At 43.7% G+C, this 24,624-nt stretch overlaps 1 protein-coding gene across 1 annotated transcript in view; it reads left to right on the forward strand.

The window, feature by feature from the left end:
* Window positions 1–8,809: 8,809 nt before the first annotated feature.
* Window positions 8,810–24,624, forward strand: part of GNA13 (G protein subunit alpha 13) — a 41,264-nt gene continuing 25,449 nt past the window's right edge. The window contains exons 1-2 of the mRNA XM_036082708.2: window positions 8,810–9,232; window positions 12,135–12,361. Of these exons, the coding sequence (XP_035938601.1) occupies window positions 8,950–9,232; window positions 12,135–12,361 (510 nt within the window). The 5' untranslated portion in view covers window positions 8,810–8,949. The remainder of the gene's footprint in view (window positions 9,233–12,134; window positions 12,362–24,624) is intronic.

Raw genomic sequence — 24,624 nt, forward strand, 5'->3', positions numbered from 1 at the left:
GCAGGGAGTCTGCTTGAAATTCTCTCTCTCCCTCTGCCCCTCCCCCTGGTTGCTGGAAAGAAAGAAAGAAAGAAAGAAAGAAAGAAAGAAAGAAAGAAAGAAAGAAAGAAAGAAAGAAAGAAAGAAAGAAAGAAAGAAAGAAAAAGATCTTTTTAAAAAGTGTTAAAAAAAAACTTAGCCTATGCAACTTTGCATTTTAAAAAAAAATCTTTATATAAAAAAATCCTTTTAACAGCTTTTAACCCCCAATGCCTCACAGCAAATGCTACTATTATCTGACAGCACTTTGGGGCCAGGTACTTAGCTACGTGCTTTACATATGTTATGACACTTAATCCTCCCAGCAACCCAGGGAGGTGTGGGCATAATTGGCTCCATTTTTCAGATAAGGAAAATGAAGCTCAGAGAGTTTAGGTGGTTCATGCCAGGATCCTGATGATAGATACAAGAGCTAGCAGAGCTGGGATTTGGACCCACCCCTGCCCAATTCTCGCTGATGTTCTTGGTGACCCCAGCTCATGCCTGGTGAGAATGGGCACCCACTAAGTATATGCTGTTGTTCAAGTTCAAGTTTCTCATGACACACAGACAAACTCCACTGTCCTGCTTGCCCCCACTATGAGCAGGCTACTTGACTGACATCCAACATGTGATGACGTGTCCCAATCATCCCACCCCACACACGCCCTCCAGCTAGCTCAAGTCACTCAGTCACCCATATTGTGATATTATCTAGCCATTCCAAGTTAGCGCAGTGGGTAGCAAGGTCCAGGTCCTTGGTTCTGACAAGTCGGTCTGAGCCAGAAGATATCCTCCCTACTCCCTGTATAGATCCCTCCAGTCCTACAGGGCTGCAAATCCAGCGGGCCACCCTCGGAAATGCAGGAAAGCAACTTGGAAGTAGGCAGATGGTTGCATACTCATTTAAATTACATACATTTAGCAAGCCATTAGGATATGACACACTAGATGTTGAAGATACAAAATAAGTTAGCTGTGTCCCTTGCCTCAAAGGGCTCGCATTCTTGAGCAGTAGGTGAGGGAGGGACAATTACAGCTTAGTGTCACCTGTGCTGTGATGGGATGAAGCAAAGATGCTGTAGGACCAAAGGGGCCAGATACTTCCTTTGAACAAAACTGGGGAGGGAAAGAGGGGAAGGAAGGGGTGGGAGGAGTAAGGAAGAAAGGATAGGGCAGATGGAGGGAGGGCACAAAAGGAGGGGAAGCCTGAAGAAAAGGAGCTGGGGAAAGAAGGATGGGAGATAGGGGAAGATAGTCAGTCTGGAAACCCAAATGGGGAGAACTTCCGGTGTTTTTCACCACTGCTGGCCAAACTAGAAACATGGCTGGTACTGTTAGGAAGGGCATGAAATTTACCAAGAGAGTAATTTGTCAAAAAAAAACACATCTCCCTAAGAAAATGCTATTATTCCATGACAGGGTTATACGGGGGGTTGGACAGAAGGCTTTTCAGAAACATTTCCTAGCTGGCTGTCAATAAAGTGCCCACTATTACTATTTGCTCCCTAATTTATGGAGAAGGTTAAATAACTAAGAATAGGGACATGGAGGAGCAAATCTTTTGGAGACCCAAGACAGAAATGGAGGTCTATAGTTCCTTCAGATTTTCCATCAGAACTCATTGCGCCTTCCCCCTGTGAGTCCGTTGGGTCAAATATGTTTGTTCCAGGAGAAGTTAAATAGCCCCCAATCCCAATTCCTTAATTGTTGTAACAAATTAGCAGAGACTCTGTGTGATTCTTAGAGAGAAAACTGCCCAAGGCAATAGGTGTTAATCTTTCTAAATCTGAGCACCTAGCCCTTTCTGCCCTCCAAAATATAGAGTTCCTAAATTACAGAGGATGAGCTTTGCCTTAAGGGCATCACCCTCTGCCCTCCGCCTGGGGCAGTCCTGCACAGCTCCCTCTCCTCTTGGAGCTGGGTTTAACTTCTAGGCGGTAACTTCCTTTGCTTTCCCTGAGGACCTTAGCAGAAATCCAGGGTGAAGGAACAACTGAGGAATGGTCCCAAACACATTCATTATGTATCTCCTAGTCTGTAAAGCACTCGTTGATTTCTTGCCCAGAGTGGCCTTGGGAAGGGCAGTAATGACCCTGAAATTTAGCAGGCTTCTACCAGAGGGACATAAAAGTCCCCAGCCAAGGACTGGCTCAGGAATGACTTAAATGCAGTGTTTCAGCCGTTATCCCCACTGGGATCCACTTCAAGAGCCCATGAAATTGACCATTTCTGAGGTTTAATTTAGGTCCCGTCGCTGTAAGATGGGGGCAATTTAGATATGATCTCATTATATCCCCCCAGATCTCATTATATGTCCCCCCTCTGCCTGTGCTTTAGAGGGTCCTGTTCTGGCTCTGTCCTGGTGCTGTCCCTACGTGTAGGGTAAGACCAAGGGACCTGCCCAGAGACTGTGCTTCTCCAAGAACAAAAGCTAGGTACCCAGGATCCCAAACTACCTTATCCTAGCAGGCCAAGTCTGTTTCCCTGAATGTGGGTCTGTCCTAAGGGGCAACGGCACCACGGGTGTGCCCATCCTTAGGCCCACGGGCTGTCCAGGGGTGTCTGTTGGTGGAGGTGTGATCAGTGCATGGGCTTGTGGGCAGAGGTACGCACATGCATGTCCACGAGGCATCCCTCATTATCCATAACTTTCATGACATAGACAGCAGTTCATCAATTGGACATCTAAACACTTTGGCAGAAGGAAATATGGTGACATTGACCAAAAGCCTGCTCTCTCATTTTGTATAACTCCTCCCAAAACCTCTAAGATGATTATATCCATTTTACAGATTGGGAAAAAAAGCCCATGTTCTTAATGCACTATGTCAACATTTCCACTTGAACCTCTGCTCTCTGACCTGATTCCTTACACTCCCAGTACTGATGAGAACTAATAAATCCTGCCCCTCTTCAGGGACCAAATGTGGGGGACAACCCCTCATATACGTATTTTCTCATTGTTGTATTGGATTCTTTTGACCAGAAAGAGATCCTGCTGGGGGGACACATCAGATGCTACGGATGAACCTGAGTAGAAGAGATACCTTTAAACTCAGAAGGAAGAGCTCAGGAAAGATCAGGAGACCCTTCTGACCAGGAAAATATTCCTAAACCTTCAAAGCATTCTTAAAGAAGTTTCGATGCTCCTTCCTCCAACAGTCTAAAACTGAAACTCTCATGTATGGACCGAGACTGAGGGCATTTGTTCTATAATTTAAATCCTTGGGACAGATCTTTATGTATAAATGCCACCATTTTACAGACATGAAGGGCAAGGCTCAACTATGTTGAGTTCTCACCAAGTTCCTGCACCCACACTACATTCCCTCTCTGGGAAACTAGCAAAATGACCAGCAAACAGTCTGATATGCTTGCACTAAGTGCAAAATTGCTTGACACAAAATTGCTTGGCAAGGGGAGCAGCTTCTGCTTGCTTTTATTTCTCCACCTCCCCCTCAGGCAGGGCAGGCCTGGCATCACCCTCCCACAGCCAGGAGAAAGCTAATTATGAAAGCAAGAGACAGGGACCTCGGTGACAGTGCTTCAGCTTCTAGACCTTCGATTCTGTGATTCTGACTCAGCAGCTGCCTTTCCCTGAATCCTGCCATGAGCTAGCCCTGCTTTTCCTTAGCAGCTGACACAGGAGTTTGGAGACAGAGGTGCCAGGTGACATTATTTGCTTCAGGAGCCAGGCTCCCTGCACTCCAATGTCCTGAGTGAAAGAAAACTGCTTCCACCCGGTTGGGAGCAGAGGATGTTAAGATGCAGGAAGAAATTAAAAGGCTTCGCAGCCTTCAGTCTCTCTGGAGAAACAGAATTAGCATTCAAGATACCTGTTTCTGGCAAGGGGCAGTCCATTTATAGGCAATAAAACTAAAAAGTATTCCTCATCTTTAAAAGCTCTACGGGGAACTAAAGGAGAGGGACTGAGCAGGATGTTTTGAGTTTCTCAGAAAGAATCTCAGATTTACAGGCAAAGCTTTCTGTTAGTGTCGTATAAATAGACTGCCCATAAATGAGTCCGAGGCAGTCAGCAAGGTGTAAGGGTTGATATGGGTGCTGGCATGTGTCTTGAAGACAGCACAGACTTCTGACTTCAGATGAGCCCAATGAGGTCAAAGCTGGCTAACAGCAGCTCATGGATCTTTCTCGGAGGCTGAGAAAAATACAACCAGTAATTAAAGTCATCATTTTCCATTAATAACAACAACAACAAAAAACCCCACCAACAATGCAATGCCACATGCCTCGTTTCATACAAAACTTTCCACATGAGAGGCAAATTTCATCACACAAAAAAGATGCCTCTTCATATCTAACTCACGCTAAGGGAACGTCTGGGGTTTACGGATCATGTAAATATTGCCATAAGCTTGGCTCCTCTTTTCGAATTTCTACATAGGCCACCTGGAACATTTGACAAACCAGAGGCTGAGCTCAAAGTATGGAACATCTTAGCAAAATCAGCCTAAGAGCTGGTGAACTTCAAGATGACAATCAGCTGCGAAGGGGCTGGAGAAATCGACCAACCGACCAACCAACCAACCAGAATATTGGACTCTGTGGTGCCTCACGGTTAAGCAGTTAGTTAGCTACTTGTTTCTTAAGTCTGAACTTTATCCAGCTGGACATTCGGGGTACTAGGGCAATTGTGGCCCATCAGAAGGAGCACTGGATTCAGAGTCAAAAGAGGGGGGCTCCTGGTTCTGGCTCTGCAACCGGCCAGGCTGAATGAGGCTTAGAGTGTGTCACTTAACTTTTCTTCCCGTCAGCCTCCCAGTGTGAGACAGAAGGGGAGTGAGGGTGATACTGGGTGTTCTTAGTCAGGCTATTGTGAGCAGAGAATGAGATAAAGTGGGTCAAAGTGCTTTGGGGCGTTTAAAACATTGCACATGTAAGGGATTTGTGTCATGGGAGGGCTAGGGAATCCCCTTCCTTTTCTAGGATGGGAAGGGAAGATATGGAAAATCCATGCCTGTTTTATGTGTAAGAAAGGATTAGAATCCACCTATTTTATATTACTGAGGAGGCAAAATGGAGTCTTATGGCAAGAATGTTGGATGTGCTGTCATCCTTAGAAAATTAGCACAAGGTTTAACCATCGGGTAATGTGACTGCTTTTTAAATAAACATACTTAAATGGGTGGTGTCCTATCCTGAGTGGTGAATAGTCACCTGGACAGGGGAATCACTTACTTAAATTGTATTTTCCATCATTCAAAAAAAAATTTTTTTTAACTCCTCTTTTGGAATTGTTCTAGAGCCTCTGGCGTATTCTTTTGAATATGTCTGAGGGTGACAAATTCTTGTCCTTTTTGGATAATAGCATTTTGTAAATAGCCTAAAGTTATTTGGCATGAAGTTTGGTAAATGAGCTAAATAATACCTTTTTTTTTTTTATTGTAAAAAAGCTGTGACTATAAGATAGGAAGCCTATCTTTCAGTTTCAACAGAAGAGTGGGAAGTGGTTAGTTTCAAGAATTGCCAGTATTGCTGGAAAGGGCTTGTATCCTTCCCAAAGTGACCACGTCAGAGAAGAAAAGCCACTGGGAAATGTGTTGTACATTTTTAGTTACACCTTCACTATTTATCTTGCAAGACTGTTGCCACCAGACGTTGGGTTTCCAGAAAGAATAGAGCATAGCACCTAATCAACCATTCGATCATTTTATCACAGCTCCTCAGGGCATTTGAATCCCTCATTTGCATATGGATCAACTGGCGAGCAACAAGACAGATGTTTCCAAAAAATTAACATCTGGTTCTACTGGAAATAGAGCCTCCAGCAGATTCAGTTCTAACCAGTAGACTCTGTACTCCCTTAAAAAGTTTGGATTTTCTTTTTCAGTTATGAAACAATCTACCTGGAAATTAAAATATCATTAATTTCATTACACTATAATCTGAAGCAGCTGCTAGAGTAGATTTGCTTTTGGTGCAGATAACTTATGTTGTCATTTTAAAATAAACACAATCGGGGTGCCTGGGTGGCTCAGTCTAAGCGGCTGCCTTCGGCTCAGGTCATGATCCCAGGGTCCTGGGATCGAGTCCCGCATTGGGCTTCCTGCTCAGCGGGAAGCCTGCTTCTCCCTCTCCCTCTGCCTGCCTCTCTGCCTATTTGTGCTCTCTGTCTCTCTGTCAAATAAATAAATAAAATCTAAAAAAATAAAATAAACATAATCACATGTTCATTCATTGGTTATTGGACACTGTGGGTGCTTCACTGTTAAATGATGTCTTTTCTTTTATAGAAAATACTATTTTCCCCACCTCATTTTTTTTTTTATTGTGGTAAAATTCACATAACATCAAATTCATCATTTGACCACGTTAAAGTGTACAATTCAGGGCATTTAGTACATTCACAATGTTCTGCAACCATCACAATGTCTAGTTCCTAAACATTTTCATCACCCCACAAGGAAACCCTGTGCCCATAAGCACAGGAGCTGTTACTATGGGTTTGTCTGTTCTGGACATTTCCTATAAATGGAATCTTACAATATGTGGCCTTTTGTGACTGGCTTCTTCCACTTAGCATAATGTCTTCAGAGTTCGTCCATATTATAGCATCTGTCCATCAGTATTTCATTTCTTTTTATGGCTGAATAATTCCATTGTGTGGATATACTACATTTTGTTTATCCATTCATCCATTGATGGATATATGGGGTGTTTTCATCTTTTCGCTACTCTGAATGGTGCTGCCATGAACATGGGTATACAATTTTTGGTCTGAATACCTGTTTTCAATTATTTTTGATATATACCTAGGAGTAGAATTGCTGGCTCATACGGCAGTTCTATGTTTAACTTTCTGAGGAACCCCCAAACCTCTAACTCACTTTGATGCTTATAACTTCAAGGTGGCTTGATTAACAGAAGCAGCTGGACTGCTCTAGCCAAACCTCAGGCTGGGCCCAAAGGTGTCTATTTTCAGAAACACCGACTAGAGCAGCTAGGCTTGATCTGAGCCAACCTTGTTCCAACACAGGGTTACAGGCAGGGCTCTAAAGAGCTTTCTCTGCTGCTTTGCGTGTCACAACATGAACCGGCTGGGCAGGAATACCTTCCTGCCTCCTAGGCACCCTTGGTTCTCCATTATGCTGCACTTTTGGAAAAAGAAAAAAAAAAAAGTTCACTACCTAACTTAAAGGCTTCCCTCCTGATTGTGCAGAAGAGTTCAGATCAGCATCTGGAGTCCATGTAGAAATGGCGCATGGGTGGGGGCCAAACCCACTCCCCTGTTGAGAGCACAGGTTGGAGAACAGGGCCTCCTGAACACAGCTGAGACTCTAGAGAGATTTTCCATCCAGGGTCAGGCTTCTACCATCCATTTTGCGTGAAGGCACCACCCCGTGATTCTGACCCTATCAATCCATAGATACTAGAGTTTTACCTACCCTACTTTGTGTATTGTAGATTGTCCACCCTCTGGGTTTGGCCAGGACAACAGGAGATAATCCTACCATAGCCATTGTTTATTGCAGCCTAGTTACTGAGTCATGAGGCTTCTCAGCCATTAAGCCAACCTGACAGTAGACTGGCACTGATTTTTTTAATTTAAACTTGTCATGGGCCAACTCAGAGTGCTGACCTCTTACCTCAACTCCCCAACACATAGGTAGCTTCGAGCCACAGAGCCCCAAATCAAGCAGCACTACCGTTGCACTGCCCAGAAGAGAGACAAACCAAACCGGCTGTTTCCACTTACAACTAAAGACTGAGAATAAAGAAGTTGGCTTCTGGGGTCCTTGCTACGTAGGTTACCAACGCAGCTGTCACTTGTCGCTTGTCCCCTACCAGCCCTTTCAGGTATCCCAGCCTGAATCTGCTCTTAGGACAGAAAAAAGTCCCTTGGCTGTTCATATCCTCTGTAATCTGGCAGGAAACCGAAAATTTGCCTGCTCCGGTCCTCGGTCTGTTTGCTTATCTGCTTCCTTGTAGGGAAGAGTCAGCTTCACAGTGTCCGGTTTAGGGGGATTTTCACCATGACCTCACCCTCCACAGCCACCATCCATCCACTGACTTCAATGCGACAACTCGGGTGGGAATCCACATTAATGAGACATTAACAACCCCTCCTCGCACGTCTCAGATTAACATCAACTCCAGTTTCCTCCCCTGAAAGGAGAGTCTTTTGCAGGGTCTGGGAATGCCAAAAAGAGTTGGGGGCGGAGGACTGATGATGTCTGGGTATCACTCCGGGCTTGGGAGAGCAGGATGTCAAAGAAACCACCTAAGAAAATGCACTAAAACCTTCCAGACTCGCGCCCGCGGTCTGAATAACGCTTGAGCCAAGGGCCTCGAAATTAGGCGCGCGAACGGTGACAGCAGGCGGCGGGCACGTCACCCAGGAGTAAGAGCGTTGAGAGCGGTAGGAAAGCCCAAAGGGCAGTGCCTTGGACCTGGTCTCGGGCCTCCAGGGTTCCGGGAAGTAGTCTTCCGCCCGTCAGTGGGAGCAGCTAATTAAAGGGAAACAGAAAGTCGGGCTCCGCCGGCGCGCGCCCGGACCGCCCGGAGACCACGTGACCATTCCCAGCTGGGGCGCCCCCCCCAAGCCCCGCGCGCGCGCGCCGGGCGGCGGCCGCCGGTGCCCGGACTAGAGCGTGACTCGTGGAAACCCGGGAGGCTGGAAAGAGGCCCCGGCGTGCGTGCGCGTTCCCGGGAGGCGGCGGGCGCGCGCACGCCCGGGGGCCACCGCCCCTCCTGGGCCCGCCCTCCTTCCCTCCCTCCCTGGCTCGCCCGGCCCGCCCTGCCCGGCCCGCCCTGCGAGTCACCTCTCTGGTTCCCTCCCTCCGCGGGCGCGCTCGGGCCGCCGCAGCGCTCCCCGCCCTCGAGCCTCGTTGCAGGAGCCGCCCGCCGCCCGAGGAGGAGGTGGAGGGAGCCGGAGGGGCCCGCCGAGGCGGCGGCGGCGGCGGCAAGATGGCGGACTTCCTGCCGTCGCGGTCCGTGCTGTCCGTGTGTTTCCCCGGCTGCGTGCTGACGAGCGGCGAGGCCGAGCAGCAGCGCAAGTCCAAGGAGATCGACAAATGCCTGTCCCGGGAGAAGACCTACGTGAAGCGGCTCGTGAAGATCCTGCTGCTGGGCGCGGGCGAGAGCGGCAAGTCCACCTTCCTGAAGCAGATGCGGATCATCCACGGGCAGGACTTCGACCAGCGCGCGCGCGAGGAGTTCCGCCCCACCATCTACAGCAACGTGATTAAAGGTGCCGGGCGGGGGTCGCAGCGGAGACCGCGGGCCCGAGCCGGGGCGGGGGGGGGGCGGAGGCGGCCGGCGCGGGGCCGGGCACCGCCCTCGTTCGCTCCTGTCCCTGGCAAGAGGACCCGGCCCGGCGGGCGGGAGGGCGGGAAGGGGGCGCGCCCCGGGCGGCGGTCCTGCTTGCGCGGGGTGCCCTCTCCCCGTAGGGGAAAGGATGCCCGGGGGCGCCCCACTTTCCCCCTTGCCGTTTGAGTGGGGGTCAGGGCTGGCCCCTCATACCCCCCGTCGCCACTGGCCTCGTCCCCTCCGAGAGGGAAGTGAGGCGAGCCGGGCTTCTCGGGGTGCTAGGTGACCGCGCCTGCCTTCCTCCAGACGAGGCCAGAAGACCCGAGAGCTAATCCCGCACCCACACCCCCATCCGCCGCCCCGGCGCTGCCTGCCCAACCTCGCCGCCCCGGGTGGGTGACCCGAGTCACATGGGGTCGGGGCTGCTCCCAACTCCTTGCTTCTTTGGCCGCCTCCTAAGCAAGGGAGTTATGGAACCGTCTCAGTAAGGAAACTTTTGCCTGAGACTTGTCAAGGGCGAAGGGTGACAGTTCCTGGGCCCTTTTGGGCAAGGATATGCAACTTCAGGGAGTCCTGTGTTCTGTGCTGGCATCAGGAAAGAGTAGACCCATACAGTTGGTCTGAAAAAATTAGCATCAGTGGTTTTTCGCCCCATTGTCACGGTTGGGCAGGATGTTTTGCCTATAATCACTATGCAACACGTTCCTCTCTCCGTTTGGCTTAATAACTGGGGTGGGGGGGGTACCACCACTTGCTCTACTCTTTAAATGAAATCGTGTGTTGGTATGAAGGATCTTTGGCCTAAAAAGTGATGCGGATCCTGTACAGGTTGAGTGAGTGAATCACTGTTGGCTTGGATCGTAGGCTCTGCTTCTACTTCACGGTGTTTTTTAAAAATTAAGCTGTTTGTAAGTAAAAAATACAAAAAAAGTTTTATTTTTGGGCTTTCAGAGAATTGGAGAAGATGGGTCTTATTTCAGTGACAGTTACGTTCATTTTTCTTAGTATCAGACATTTTCTAATTTATAAAAGGCGTTTTGGCAAATTTGAGATACAGTGCCTGGTACTTCAGGTGCATCAGGAAACCACCATCTGGGTAGCAGTTGTCCAGGGGTTTGCTACAGATTTCAGCAGATTTGCAAGCAGGGTTTCTTTAACGGGGATTTTTTGTTCAGGAAGTTCTTAAGCAACTCCTTCTCATCACTTTTTTTTGCTCCCAGGATTGAGTTGAGGAAAAGTACCCCCCCCCCCCCCCCCCCCCCCCGCCGCCACCAGGGGTGGGGCTCCTGGGGTAATGAGGGGAGAAGAGCATTAGGCCAGGAGCTCACAGATCACAGCCAGCCAGCTCTGAGCCCTGGCACTGCTACAGTTAAGCTGTATAAAACAGTGTATTTATCCCATCTTACCGTTTAGCACAAAACTAATTAAGGTCTCTTTCAAGGCTTAGGGCTCCGCCTCGCCAGTCCTTAATTGAAGGTACCTTTGTATCGTGATGCAGCTGAACTTAAGGAATTATGTCAATGAATAGAGTCAGCATGTTAACTGATTGTGAGCCAGGTAAACACCTGGTCCTTATTGTGCACTGTGTCCAAAGTGAGACTTACTTTGAACACTGGTTATGAGATGAAATAAGTCACTAGACATCTGTCTTTTTGAGTTGGCATGATCAGAAGATTGACAGCAAAACATCCAGACGATTTCCTGAATAGTCATGTGACTGTTAATTAAGATGGACCAAAGGTAACAGTTTAGTGATTAGAGATCCTGGGTTTGAATTAATCTCTGTGAGTTGAATTCTCTGTTTCTGTACACTTTCTGCAGTTGCTCTTCCTCCCTGTTAGGGAAATCTAAGGCTTTCCTGTGACTTACACTGATTTGAAGCTTGGTTTGGGAGTTTTTGAGTTTTGAATGTGTTCTTAGAAGACTTGGTGTTGGGGCGCCTGGGTGGTTTAGTTGGTTAAGTCTCTGACTCGTGATTTTCTCGGCTCAGGTCATGATCTCGGGGTTGTGAGATCCAGCCCTGAGTCAGGCTCCACATTCAGCTTGGAGTCTGCTTGGGATTCTCCCCCCGCCCTTGCCCCTCTACTCCCTTGTGCGATCTCTCTCAAATAAATAAAATCTTTATTTATTTTTTTAAAGATTTTATTTATTTGACAGAGAGAGACACAGTGAGAGAGGGAACACAAGCAGGGAGAGTGGGGGAGGGAGAAGCAGGCTCCCCACTGAGCAGGGAGCCCGACGCGGGGCTCGATCCCAGGATCCTGGGATCATGACCTGAGCCGAAGGCAGACGCTCAACGACTGAGCCACCCAGGCACCCCATAAATAAAATCTTAAAAAAAAAAAAGACCACTCGGTGTTGGGGTAAAGCTGGGTGCTCAGGGAACAAACGAACTCAGAGTGATAATGTTTGACTCTTGGCATTTCATAAATGTCTTTTTGAGGGGCTCAGAAAATCTTAGCTATAGCTGTTTGTCCAGAGCCTGGACATTGGCCTGTGCAGCGTGATTTTTTTTTCCTTCACTGGTTTTGGTTCTCTTGTGACTACCTTCTATTAAAAGTTTATAGAAAGTTATTTTGTAAATTAGAACACGTTAAAATCCCTCAGAAAGAGCAATTGTGTTAATAATATTTGCTTTTCAAGGCTCTAATTTTATGACTGTGAACAAGTGTCAGTTTTTTTAAGCTCTGAGAAGTTATGGGTGTTTGTTTCTATGTTGGTCTCCAGTTTTGGAGGAGGTGGGCCTGGGGTAGTTCAGAAGCTTCAGAAAATAATTCGGGAATAGAATCAATGAGAATATCTAATGACTCCTAGCACACCTTTCTCTTTCTTTTTAAACAAAGGTATGAGGGTGCTGGTAGATGCTCGAGAGAAGCTTCATATTCCGTGGGGAGATAACTCAAACCAAGTCAACGGGGACAAGATGATGGCGTTTGACACCCGGTCCCCCATGGCGTCCCAAGGAATGGTGGAAACTCGAGTTTTTTTGCAATATCTCCCTGTTATAAGAGCATTATGGGCAGACAGTGGTGTACAGAATGCCTATGACCGGCGTCGAGAATTTCAACTGGTAAGAGATTTGTTCTTTTACATTGTTGTCATTTTATTTTAAGGACATTTTCCAGTAGCTGATTCTAACATACCTTTTTTCACTGACTTCCACATTAAAATGTATCTATCCAGAATTTTAGCCTCAGAAATTTGGATTGCTATATAGATGAGCTTCTTACTGAAGCAAGATAAAAATAAGGTAAACCCCTTAGATTTGGTGAAACAGTTACGTTTAATTGGTCATTTTTCCTTTTTGTAAGTAAGATGATAGTGATTTTCTTAGGTACTTTCTCCTAATTTTATTCTACTTTTGAAAATAATTTCCCCTCAGTTGCAGCAACGATATTCATCCTTCTAAAAAATTGATCCTTTACTCTCAGGCTGAGAGCTCAGTAACTGGACCTAGTTGTTCAGATGTGTCATTTATATAGTCTTTTGAGGTACTCATTTTATGATACAGATTAATTTATAAAGAGATTAAAGTCCTTGATAACATTTAAGTCATTCTTGCATTCTGTGTGTGTGTTTTTCTAAGGTTTCTAAGCACATTTTATAAAACGTTTCTTCTTTAAAAACAAAGTAATCTTAGACTACCATAATTTGTAGCCATTACACAGCACTGTAGAGAAGGTGGGGAAAAAAGGATTTGATCTAGGTTAAAGATACACAAATAATGATTGAAATCGGTTTTTTCAAATCAAGTGTTTTGCATGAATGCTTTGATTGTATTTTGGGTTTCTTTTTGCTGAAGACCGGAAAGATCCCAGGAATGATAACAATCTACACTGTATGCAATTTGGAGGTAGTTCAGTTTTGAAGTGTTTTACTGTAATATGATCCCAAAAAAAGTGACAGTTGAAAGTAAAACTGCTTAGAAAGTTGTTTGATGATGTCACTGGCATTAAAGTGATCCACATTTATGGGTGTGGCTACAAAATGGTACACAGCCAGCAGTCTTTGCCGTTACAGTTTGTACTCAGAAACAGTCTTGGCTATTAAAAGTTCTAGAAACGTGTTCATGACAGCTTTTTATAAAACCGATTTTGACTCTTTACTTTGAGTTATGGCTCTGACGGGCACCATACAAATGTAGCACTTGATTGCTTACTGTCTTGTATAGTTCTCTTTGGTGTATCTTGTCAAGTAATTTGTCCATTAATGAAAGGCAAAGACTATCTCATGTTATTAAAATTGAGTTGCTGGCAGCATTATATATTGATAATTAGGAATTTAACTTGACAAGTGACCTCTGTCCAATTCTCAGACTTCTGGTTGATTTTTGTCCTTTGGTCAGTATTTCTTATTTTACAGCTGATAGTTCCTCCACACACCGCTACTTGTCTCTCGTCACCCTCCCTCTTGTTTTTAAGTGCTGCTTATTCTCCTTTCTTCTTCTTTTTTTTTTTTTTTTTTTAAAGATTTTATTTATTTTTCAACAGAGAGAGAGAGACAGCGAGAGAGGGAACACAAGCAGGGGGAGTGGGAGAGGGAGAAGCAGGCTTCCCGCTGAGCAGGGAGCCTGATGTGGGACTCGATCCCAGGACCCTGGGATCATGACCTGAGCCAAAGGCAGATGCTTAACGACTGAGCCACCCAGGCGCCCTCTCCTTTCTTCTTAATTCATTTTCTTGACAAACCACACTTTCCACTCTAAGGTTTCTCAGGACGTTATTCATCCTTCCAGGTCAGGGGAGAAACATCCATCTGCAAAAGCATACGGTTCGTATTGATTGGATGAATAAATAAACAGCTGTACTCTAAAGGTTTCTGTAGGAAAGTCCTGTAAGTCCATTTAATTGAAGTTGGGCCTCACTGACACTTGAATTTGGACATTTACATCCTAACAGTTTTGTATCAAGACTGTCATGTAGGGACGCCTGGGTGGCTCAGTCGGTTAAGCGTCTGCCTTCGGCTCAGGTCATGATCCCAGGGTCCTGGGATCGAGTCCCGCATCAGGCTCCCTGCTCCATGGGGAGCCTGCTTCTCCCTCTGCCTCTGTATTTCTCTCTCTCTGTCTCTCATGAATAAATAAATAAAATCTTTAAAAAAAAAAAAAAAAAAAAAAGACTGTCATGTCATCGTAGTGAAGAAAGCATTCCTGAGTATTTGCCATTAAGAACAAATAGCCAAAACCAGAGTGAGGACCGGCATGTTCTTGACTTGACCCAGCTGATGCTTTAGGAGCAAAGAAGGTTTTGAGCGCAAGGAGAGACAAGTTCCAGAAATACTTTTCCTCATAAAAAAGTAGGGGCAGAAGAAAAGAGGAACAGGGAGAGATGTAATTTTAAACTCCTGGAGGACAGGAATTTTTTTCCTGTGTGTATCCTTGGCATTGTTAATGGTGCCTGTCACATACAGAAGGAGTTCAGGTGTTACAATGAATTAATGACTCTGTGCTTTTGGATGCTGTGTGGGCTTGGCCAGTGTTAGACACTGAGAAGGCACCTGGCTCATTTAAAATTTTCCTCATGGTCCTCTTCAATTCCTTTTCTTCTCTACACACAGCAAATTCCCAAATCCTGTCTTTCCCACCCTTGACAAATCTCTCGCATCCACTGCCTCCTTCCCCCCTTTCCATTAATGTCTTAGTAGCTCTTGCTTGGACTCCCAGGTAATCTTGTTCAAACACCACATGGGTTTGTTCAAAAAGCTATGCTTATTCTCCATTACCTCCAGAACAGAGTTCAACCTCTTTATTTGAGTCAAGACTATCTCACTTACCTACAATTCCAATAATGTATTCATTAGACTACTTCACACACCCGATAGCCTCTCAGTTTCCACATACCCTGATTCTCTGCTTCTGTGGCTGTCTTTAGAGGGTCTTTCTGTCAGGATTTTTCATTACTCTATTCAGTAGGTCCTATCCTTACCTTAGAAGAATGGTAATCACATTTCAATGTGACTAAATGTGGTCCATGGATCCCTTGCATCAGATTCGCTGGAATGCTTGTTTAATACAAAACAAGCGGAGTTCCAGACTCTCATCACAAGAGGATCTGATTCAGGAATCTGGGATGGGACCCAGTGCTGTGTATTTGTAACAGATAGTCATCGATGATTTGGATGAATTTGCTCCTCAGCTTCCCTGAGGGACAGTGCCTTAGGGTCGGAGCTTTCTCCAGCTCTCCCGGCTGGAATGTGGCTCCCTGCCTGTGCTCCTTGCTGGGCTTGCTTCTAGCCCTCCTTTGGTCACCTGTACTCCACTTGTTTGCACTTGTGTTTGGTTCTCCCACTAAAGTAGAAGCTCCGTTGGTATGCCTTGTCTTTTTCTCGCTCACTAGCATAAGCCTGACACTTATTTTATTTCCTCATTTTTTAGACACTCTGAATTATAAGGTTCTTCTAGAAAAAAAGAAACATTCCACATTAAGTGTCTTCTGGGAAATAGGAATCATTTCTGTATGCTAGTTTGTTAATTTTCTAGGAGATGGGAAGTCCTTGTATTACAGTCATAATTCTTTTTATGTTTAACAGTGTACATTCTTTTTTTTTTAAATTTTTTTTTTATTTATTTATTTGAGACAGAGAGAATGAGAGAGAGAGAGCACATGAGAGGGGTGAGGGTCATAGGGAGAAGCAGGCTCCCTGCCGAGCAGGGAGCCCGATGCGGGACTCGATCCAGGGACTCCAGGATCATGACCTGAGCCGAAGGCAGTCGCTTAACCAACTGAGCCACCCAGGCGCCCAACAGTGTACATTCTTGAATCTTGGATAGAAAAAGTAAAACCATCGGGGAAAAGGGAAGAGTTAGCAGATAAATAAAGTTCGTCGTTTTTTGTTTCAACTAATGATTGATTATTAACTTTATTAATGCAGATTGAAATGCAAAAAACAACAAGTGGGAACAGTTTTTAAGCCTTTTTATGGCTTTTTTTGCTTAAGATGAACAACTGCCTTATAATCAGTCCTCGGGGCAAAAGGGATAGGGTGGTGGTATCACAGTGTAGGTTTTTAGTCAGCCATTCATTTGTTAGTAATAACTTCGCGTACAAACATGAATGTTTTCTTTTCCAAGTTCCCAAAGGCAAACATTTCCTTTTCTGGTTAGTTTCATTATGGGTAAGCTAAATAGTTTACTGTGGAAAAAGAAAAATCTAAGATTTACACTGCTCTTCTAGCTTTTAAGGTACCTTTCTAATTCTTGTAAACGAGCTCACAGGATAGATAATACATACTCAGAAGCGGTCTCTTTTAGTACTGGATTAAATATTTGTGATGCTGAGCTTTAGCTGTGTGTACGTTCACTGTGGCCTGCCACTCCCACAAAGGAGACACCCGCTCTGGAAAACCTTGTGTGACTGTGGTTGGGGAATTTGGTGACTTCGATGACTAGAGATTGGGAGTCAGGGCTTGGCTGGAAAGTGATACAACTGCAGATACAGAGCAGAACTAACAAAGTGGCCAGGAATCACTGTCAGTTAATTTTTTGGGATGTTTAATATACAGTTACTTTTTCAGAAATAGAAGCAACACAGGACTGGTTAAATAGGATAGGAAAGTTTGTGACTGGGAGGGACACTCCAGAGCTTCCTAGTTTCTATAAACACTTTAACTTGTCAGCGTTAATACAACTTCCTGTAATGACCAGTCTTTCTTTGCAATGCCTGAAACCAAAGTTATTTTCATTGTTATCGTGGTACCTTCAGTTAGATTTAATTTTTCTTATTCAAGTAGTACAGTTTGTGCTGGATGATCGCTACACTTCTCAGAGCTGATGAGGTAGTTTATCCATTAAGACAGAGCTGCTCTCAGTCTGGGCAACAGAGTAGCTATTTAGCCTCATTCATTGACCTATAAAGAGCTGAGCACTAAGTAAAATAGGAACTTCAGTGTGGACTGAAATATTTATTTCTTTATTTGTCCTGCAAAATAGATTTGAAATGGGGCGCCTGGGTGGCTCAGGCGTTAAGCGTCTGCCTTCGGCTCAGGTCATGATCCCAGGGTCCTGGGATCGAGCCCCGCGTCGGGCTCCCTGCTCCGCGGGAAGCCTGCTTCTCCCTCTCCCACTCCCCCTGCTTGTGTTCCCTCTCTCGCTGTGTCTCTCTCTGCCAAATAAATAAATAAAATCTTAAAAAAAAAAAAATAGATTTGAAATGCTATAGAATTAGAGACATTGGTTTATTCTTTAATTCTAATTTGGATTGGCTTTAAAAAGTGAATCAGTTACTACTTTCAGTGGCAAAATATGATGTTTCTGTTGGAGAAGGAATTGGTCTGTTTTCTCTTTGAATAAAATCAGAATAGGACTTTGACTTCAAGTTGCAAAAAACCTATTGTCTCTTGATTCTAGGGTTATGGTAAAACATTTGAGCATATATAACAAAAAGATTATATATAACTGCAGAGATTTTAAAATTTAGGTCTCTATAGATCGAATTGCCTTTTGGTGAATTTGATCAGATGAAAGTGGTTCCGTTTTATCCAAATCTTAGAAACCCAGAGCTATAGCACTGTACATTAAAAACAGAGAGGATGCTTTGGCATGTGCTTATGGTTTTAATACAACTTTGTGAGATTGTGTGTGTGTGTGTGTGCATTTACATGGGTATGTATTTCTTGATGTATTATGTCGGTGTGTTTGTGTTTATATCTTTTTTATTTTATTTTTTTGGTGAAAGCTTAACTAGCTATGGGATGTCTGGGCTCTAGGTGCTGCAGGGGTGTTGTAAACTACTGTGCTGCTTTATTTTTACTGCTAAATAAAGCTAGTGGTACAGTAATTTATGCTGCTCTGAAAGTGTTCACTAAACAACTAAGGGATGAAGCAAGGAAATGGTTTTGTTATGAAAACTAGATTTTTAGTTTCAGAATTCCTTACTAGAGTGGACCTAGCCCGGGAGAAATGCTTGTGGCCTCTAGTTTAAGAAAACCGTAATTGCCGAAGGCCTCCCTGGATTGAATGTTCCCTGTTCATCGTTCACAGATGGCAGCAGCCCAACCAAACTGGGACACCGAGTCATATTAGCCCAGAACAGGTGCCTGTTTCTTTCTCCAGAAAACTGATTCAGGGGCTCATAATTACATCAGTTTTAAATACCTTATGTTTTATAAAAATCACTTTGTACTTTTCAGAGCCCTATCCACATATATTACCATATAATTCTTTAAAAACACTGTGAGAGGAATGAAATACATGCTATTGTCTCCATTTCACAGATGAAAAAATTCAGAGGCAGAGAGGTGTCTTGATGCTTCAGATCACAGCTAGCGAAGGATAGACTAGACGCTGGAACCCTGGTCTGCTGACTCCTGGTCCACAGCGCTGGTCAGTGAACCATTGTGGAGCACTCGAGCATTACAGCCGTGGAGTGTTCTTTTCCTTTCATGCCCAGCCTCTTCTGGCCAACACCCATGCACACAAATAATTAACACTCCCCTGGAAAGTTCTAGCACATTATTTTAAATATGTGTAAGGTTTTATTAAGAATACATGGCATTGCTCTGGTGGTTACACAGTTCTTCTGTTCTGAACTTTCATAATGTCCTTGTGCCGTTCCTTCTTTATTAATTTAGATTATAGTTATGATATAAATCTTAAATGACATTTGATGGTAGATTTACTTACTTAGTGGCACAGTTCATCCTAACCACCATTCATCATGATAAAGGTGGTTTGAATCTTCACCTCCTTGAAAACTATACTAGTGATCCTCACCTGATGTCCCATCAGTGAACATGGTTTGTAATGTGTGCCCTGAAAAATAAAAGTTTAATGACAGCTGCCTATTATCTGACAGGCAGCTATATATTTTTCTAGGCATGTGTCATTTGGAAATTGGCCCGTCTGGCATATAGTTGCCCAGCTTTGCACTTGGTGTGAAGAACCGGCTATCAGAACCTTTGTATTCTGTTATTTTATGAGCTCTTTGCAATGTTTCTCATGTAGCTGTCACAGTTTTTATATTGCTTGTGAGCATTCCAGATTGCAGTTTGTCGTAAGTTTTTGTTCCAGTTAGAAAGTGCCTATTTTTTTTAAAGTGCATATTTCTGGAAGATGACAATTATTTTTATTTCCTTGTTTGAAAGTACTTTGTTATTTTCCAGCTGTATGATAGAGTTCACTTTTGTCATTATTGTGAACATATTTTTTTTACAAGTTGCTTTTTTTCAAGAGAATTTGTTACATCCACATTAGCAGAGCATTATTAGAATGGACTGATAGGGATCAAGGACTTTAGTGGCCTTGGCTAAAGTTACCAATCTGTTGCAGTGATAGTAGTTGTTTGTCTTAATCTTTCCAATTTAATCTCTCTCTTCTCTTGGCAAAATGAATAAAAAAGATTTTTAGATCAGTGCAGTGGGTGAACTGTTTCACCCCCAACTATTATACAAGAGATGCAGAAAACTAGTAGTAGAATCACTCTTCATTGATTTATTTTGGCTTTAGGTCTAAGTCATAAGACTTGGTTTTGCTACATGAAATGTTGTATCTTCCAAGCAAACTAGAAAATAACCATATTCAAAGTCATTGATTTATTTTACATGTTGTAAAACATTTTTACAAATGGTTTTAATGTGATGACGTTCAGCTTCGATGTGGTTATCTGCTGTGCCGTGGGATAACGTGGGACTAGATAACTAGCCAGAACTTGTCCTTGCTCTGCCCTTCACTGTGTGAGCTTGAGCCAGTCCCTCAGCCTTTCTGTTCTGAAATTGTAAAAGGGGAACTATCTGAAGATCTATTATAATTAGTTGTTGTAGAAATTGCATGAGGTGATCCATATAAAATAAGCCTGTGGCACAGTGCCTGACCCATATTAACCGTATTATTAACATTAGCCGTTAATATCCCTAATAAGCCATATGCGCATCAACCGTAAGTAACTTTTTAACAGAATAAAGCCCTGTAAGCATTGATTTGATTCACTCTCTGAACTTGATTACCGATATAAAAATCCTGAATTCTAAAAAATGCAGAATATGACTCATATTCTCATTACACCATATGTTGTCTCTACTGAAGGTAGAACGTCCAGGAGAGAATTGAGCTCCTCTGCGTTGCGGTATCGGTTCTTGTTGCCTTCTCATACCGCTTCGCTTGGTCTTTAAGCTGATGTGTAGGCTGAATTAACCAAATCCTTGTCTTCCTGCGGGCTGTATGGTAGGATAGCCTCTGGCAGAGGTGCAGGTGCTCTGCCCCCCCCACGGCACGTGCCTCCTGCTCCACCTCTGTGGTGACCCTCCACCCCCACACGCACACTCGCTCCCTCTCGAGGCTTTGCAGGTACGCAGGTCGAAGAGGGTATTGGGGCTGCTTTTCCAAGGTAAAAAAAATTCCTTACAAAATGCAGAATGATTTTTTTTTTAAGATTTCATGTTACTTTTTGTGAGATTTTATAACTTCTGATCATTTTGCATAAAAACCAAGTAAAAGCACTAGTCTAACAGAGAAATGCCTCCGTTTTCTCATGGAGCAAAATAAACACATTTCAAATTTGCTCCCCTAAAGAAAAAAAACATTTTACTGATTTTGGCATTTAAAAACCATGTTAGCCAACAAACAAAACTCTTCTATGGCTAAAATATAATTGTGTCTTTGGGTTTCTTGAGCTGGAGCAGCCGCATTTAGCCCGTTAGTAGGACATTTTCTCTTCTCACCCTTCTAGAAAGGTTAAAAGAGCTGGACTAATGAATTATTGGTGTGAGAGACTTTCACTTTCCTTTTCAGTATCCTGATTACTCTTACTCCCTGGATAATCTTTTTAAGAATTATTTTCCGTTAAACAAGACGAACTGCCTAATAGGAGGGTTTGTCATCGTACATCATTGTGTGATTTTCATTTAGGCCTCATGATGTGCAGTGCGGTTATATGCGCTTATTGATACTAAGTAAAAGAAAAATGTAAGCTGCTAGGTTTTCCTAGTTGCTAGAGAGTCACAAGTTATTGCCAGGCCCACTTTGAGTTACAGGAGGCCTCACAAATGAGAAGATCATGCTTTAGATAAATTGCTGTTCCCATGTAAGATGGTCCCTAAATTCCTATTTATTGATTTTTAAAAGCCTAAATAAGTGAATGCTGTATATTCACAAAGCTGCAAATACTATTCATCCTAGTTTAAATACTTAAAAGAGAGTAACGTGATTTAGCCTATTGAGTTAAAATATTGCCATACTAATGATTTGCTCTTTTTAACTGTTACCTGCTACGTTTGCAGTAAAAGTATTCTTGTTTGTTAACTACAGCTTCAAAAATTGTAGGGACTTTATACCATATAGATGTCACACATTTCAGTTCTTTAATTGGGCAAGGAGAATTATACGTACTTGCTTAGTTTTTTCCTTGACTTTTTAAAATTATCTTATGATCAAATGTTGCAACCAGTTTTAAGGTTGGTGTTACAACTTAGTAAGAAACCAAGATTTTTACCTCTTAAATAGCATTTTGCACATTGGGCCATAATGTAAGATACCTTTGTTTTGAAAAAGAAGGCTCTTTGTTTTGTTTTGTTTTAAACTTTCATTCTACAGAAATGCATTCTTTTGAAGGGAATATATGTGTTCTTTTTTTTTTTTTAAGTGATCTCTACAGCCAGTGTGGGGCTCGAACTCACGTCCCCAAGGTCAAGAGTCATGTGCTCTTCTGATGAGCCAGCCAGGCGCCCTTCATCTTATATTTTTATATGTAATTATGTTTTGTACTAAATGCAAGTATTAAGGTTTAGAGCATTACTCTGAGTATCCATTTTCATTATGATAATCTGAATTCTTTTCTCAAATAGGAAAAGTAAAGAGCAAACATAAAAGACAATGTGGGCAAGAAGGCCTTGAGTAGCAGATTTCAGGAGATCTGTTCTTTAACAAGTCTGATAACAGTTAACTGGCAGCTCTCAGCAGCCATTCAGTAACATGTTATTGAACACCTACTCATGAGCAGGCTGGATATTTGCTAGTGAATCAAATGAGAACAATCTCTGTTCTCATTGATCTTGCTAGTTGGAGGAACCTACATTAATGGGCGAACAGATAACTAATTACACGTGGTAAATGTTCTGAAGGACAAGAAAAGGAAGCCGTGAGGGAACAAGAGGATGGTCTGAGGAGGTGACCTGTAAGTTACGACCCTGTGGGTGAGAAAGGGTCAGCCAGGTGAAGAGAAGTAAGGTTCAGCAGAAGGAGCACCATGTGTGCAGGATGTAGGTGGGGAAAAGCTTGCTGGAGTGTGGAAATTGGGGCAAATGAGAAGAGCGGTGGTCAGTCAGCAAATAGTTGTCGAGAACCCCTGGATGCTAAGCGGTTCCAGGGTGATGAGACTCTTGCAGAAGGAACAGCTTGTCAGGTGGTCGCTGTGAAGATGGAGACGAGACTGGTGGCTTCAGGATGCACTTTGTAGGGAGAATCATGGGGATCTGACAGATTGGAGATAAGAGGAGTGAGGGGGAAGCAGACGTTAAGAGAGACTCGGCTTCTGATTTTAATGACTAGGTGGATGGTGGTGCTTTTTGCTGAAATGAAAAGATTGTGTGAGAGAGATTTGAGGGGGAAGATGAAGACTTTAGTTTGGACATACTAGGTAGAGATCTCTGTGAGACATATAGATGGAATCAAGTAGACGGTTTGATACATGAGTCTGGAATCCAGAATGGAGCTTTGGGCTGTAGGTAGAAATTCAGGAGTAACTTGTATTCAGGTGATATTTAAAGTCTATAGAATGTGTACATTTACTCAGGGGGAGGGTGTAAAAGAGAATAGGACTCAGGGTGGAGTCTTTAGGAACCTTCAGACCGAATAGGGCTCAGGATGGAGTCTTTAGGGACCTTCAGAGTGCTTGAGAACATTCAGAGAAGGGGATGCTGGCAGACATGGCCAAAGGGTAAGAGAATTTCAGGAATGTGTAGTACCATGGGGGCCAGAGAAGCGTTTTGGAGAAGAAACAAGTGGACAGTGGTGCCGCACACCACTGAGGTGTAGTAAGGCGAAGACTGACGTGTTCCTTGATTTTGGCAACAGGAAGATTGTTGCTGACTGCGGCAGGTGATCTGATAAGGGAGAAGCTTGGCTGGCAGGGCTCGAAGAGGGAAGAGAGGTGAGGAAGTAGAGAAGATTCAGTTGAGATTAATCTGACTGTTCTCATTTCCCTTTTGCAGTACTTTCAACCACCTGGCTTGGTAGGTTGGGTTTTTCTCAAGCCTTTTCAGAGTTCAAGAGGACATTGTGTTTATATTAACCAATTTCTTTGAATCTCACTGTCTCAGAAGCAGAGTTCATACCAGGTAGTGATGCTGTTAACGTTAGGCCAGGCAAACACGGAAGAGTTTTTCATTTTGTACTTGATTGTTTTACTTATGACCATTTTCTGTTTATTGAGGGCAATAACTTGATCAGTTAAACACGTCCATTCCTTTGTTCCTTCAGCAGACATGTGTTGAATACCTGCCCACACCTGTGTTCTGGACTGAGTAGGCCCTGGGGACTCAGGAACTGCATGTCTGCCTGCCTTAATGGGGGCTCTCAAGCTGGTGGGAGCCAGAGTCAGCCCACGGTGGTTGTCAGTGAGATGGGAAATGCTGTAGGGTACTGCATTTGCTGCTTTCTTGCCAAGCATAGGCAGAATCACTAAGTGTTTACTAACCTAGAAAAGACCTTAGTGGGTCCAGTCCACTTTAGTTTGTACATAAAACATAGGTCCATAGAGGTTAAGGTCACAGCTAGTTTTGATTAGAGCCACTATTCAAAGTCAGGGCTGTATGACTCCATTGCCCATGTCTGATACTCACTACCATGCTTTCCTGCATCCCTTAATAATATAATTAACTGAACAGTGATTTGGAAACAGGAACTGATATGCCAGTATAAATTTTGAACTATTTCTCACATTCATCAGTATTTAGAAACATTCACAGGTTGCATTGCTTTGCTGTCTGACATGACTGATTGGATCTGGGGAAAGGAAAGGTAGTTAATGCTCTTGTAGGCTGTGTGGAGCTTCTCTGTTGACAAGAGAATTTGGGATGATGGATTGAACACTAAAATGGAATAAAGTGATCGGGATTTTCCTCTCATCAGCTGTGTGATTTTAGGCATAGAATTTCTTTATTAATGTTGATTGTTAATTAATGTTGCAATTATTGCATAATTTTTGAGTTGTGGGGATTTCAAGATGCATTGTAGCACATCATCATAGAACAGAACTTTCCATCTGGTGTGCATTCACAAGGACTCTTACAGGCCCCTCTATTTAGATAGCAGGGGAATTGAAACTGTATTTGGGAAGTATGTCCTGTGTTGGAAGACTATTCTTTTTTCCTTTTTTTTTTTTTTTTTTAACAATTGAGGTCATC

Source organism: Halichoerus grypus, chromosome 2, assembly GCF_964656455.1.
Source record: "Halichoerus grypus chromosome 2, mHalGry1.hap1.1, whole genome shotgun sequence".
In the NCBI taxonomy this organism is placed as follows: Eukaryota; Metazoa; Chordata; class Mammalia; order Carnivora; family Phocidae; genus Halichoerus; species Halichoerus grypus.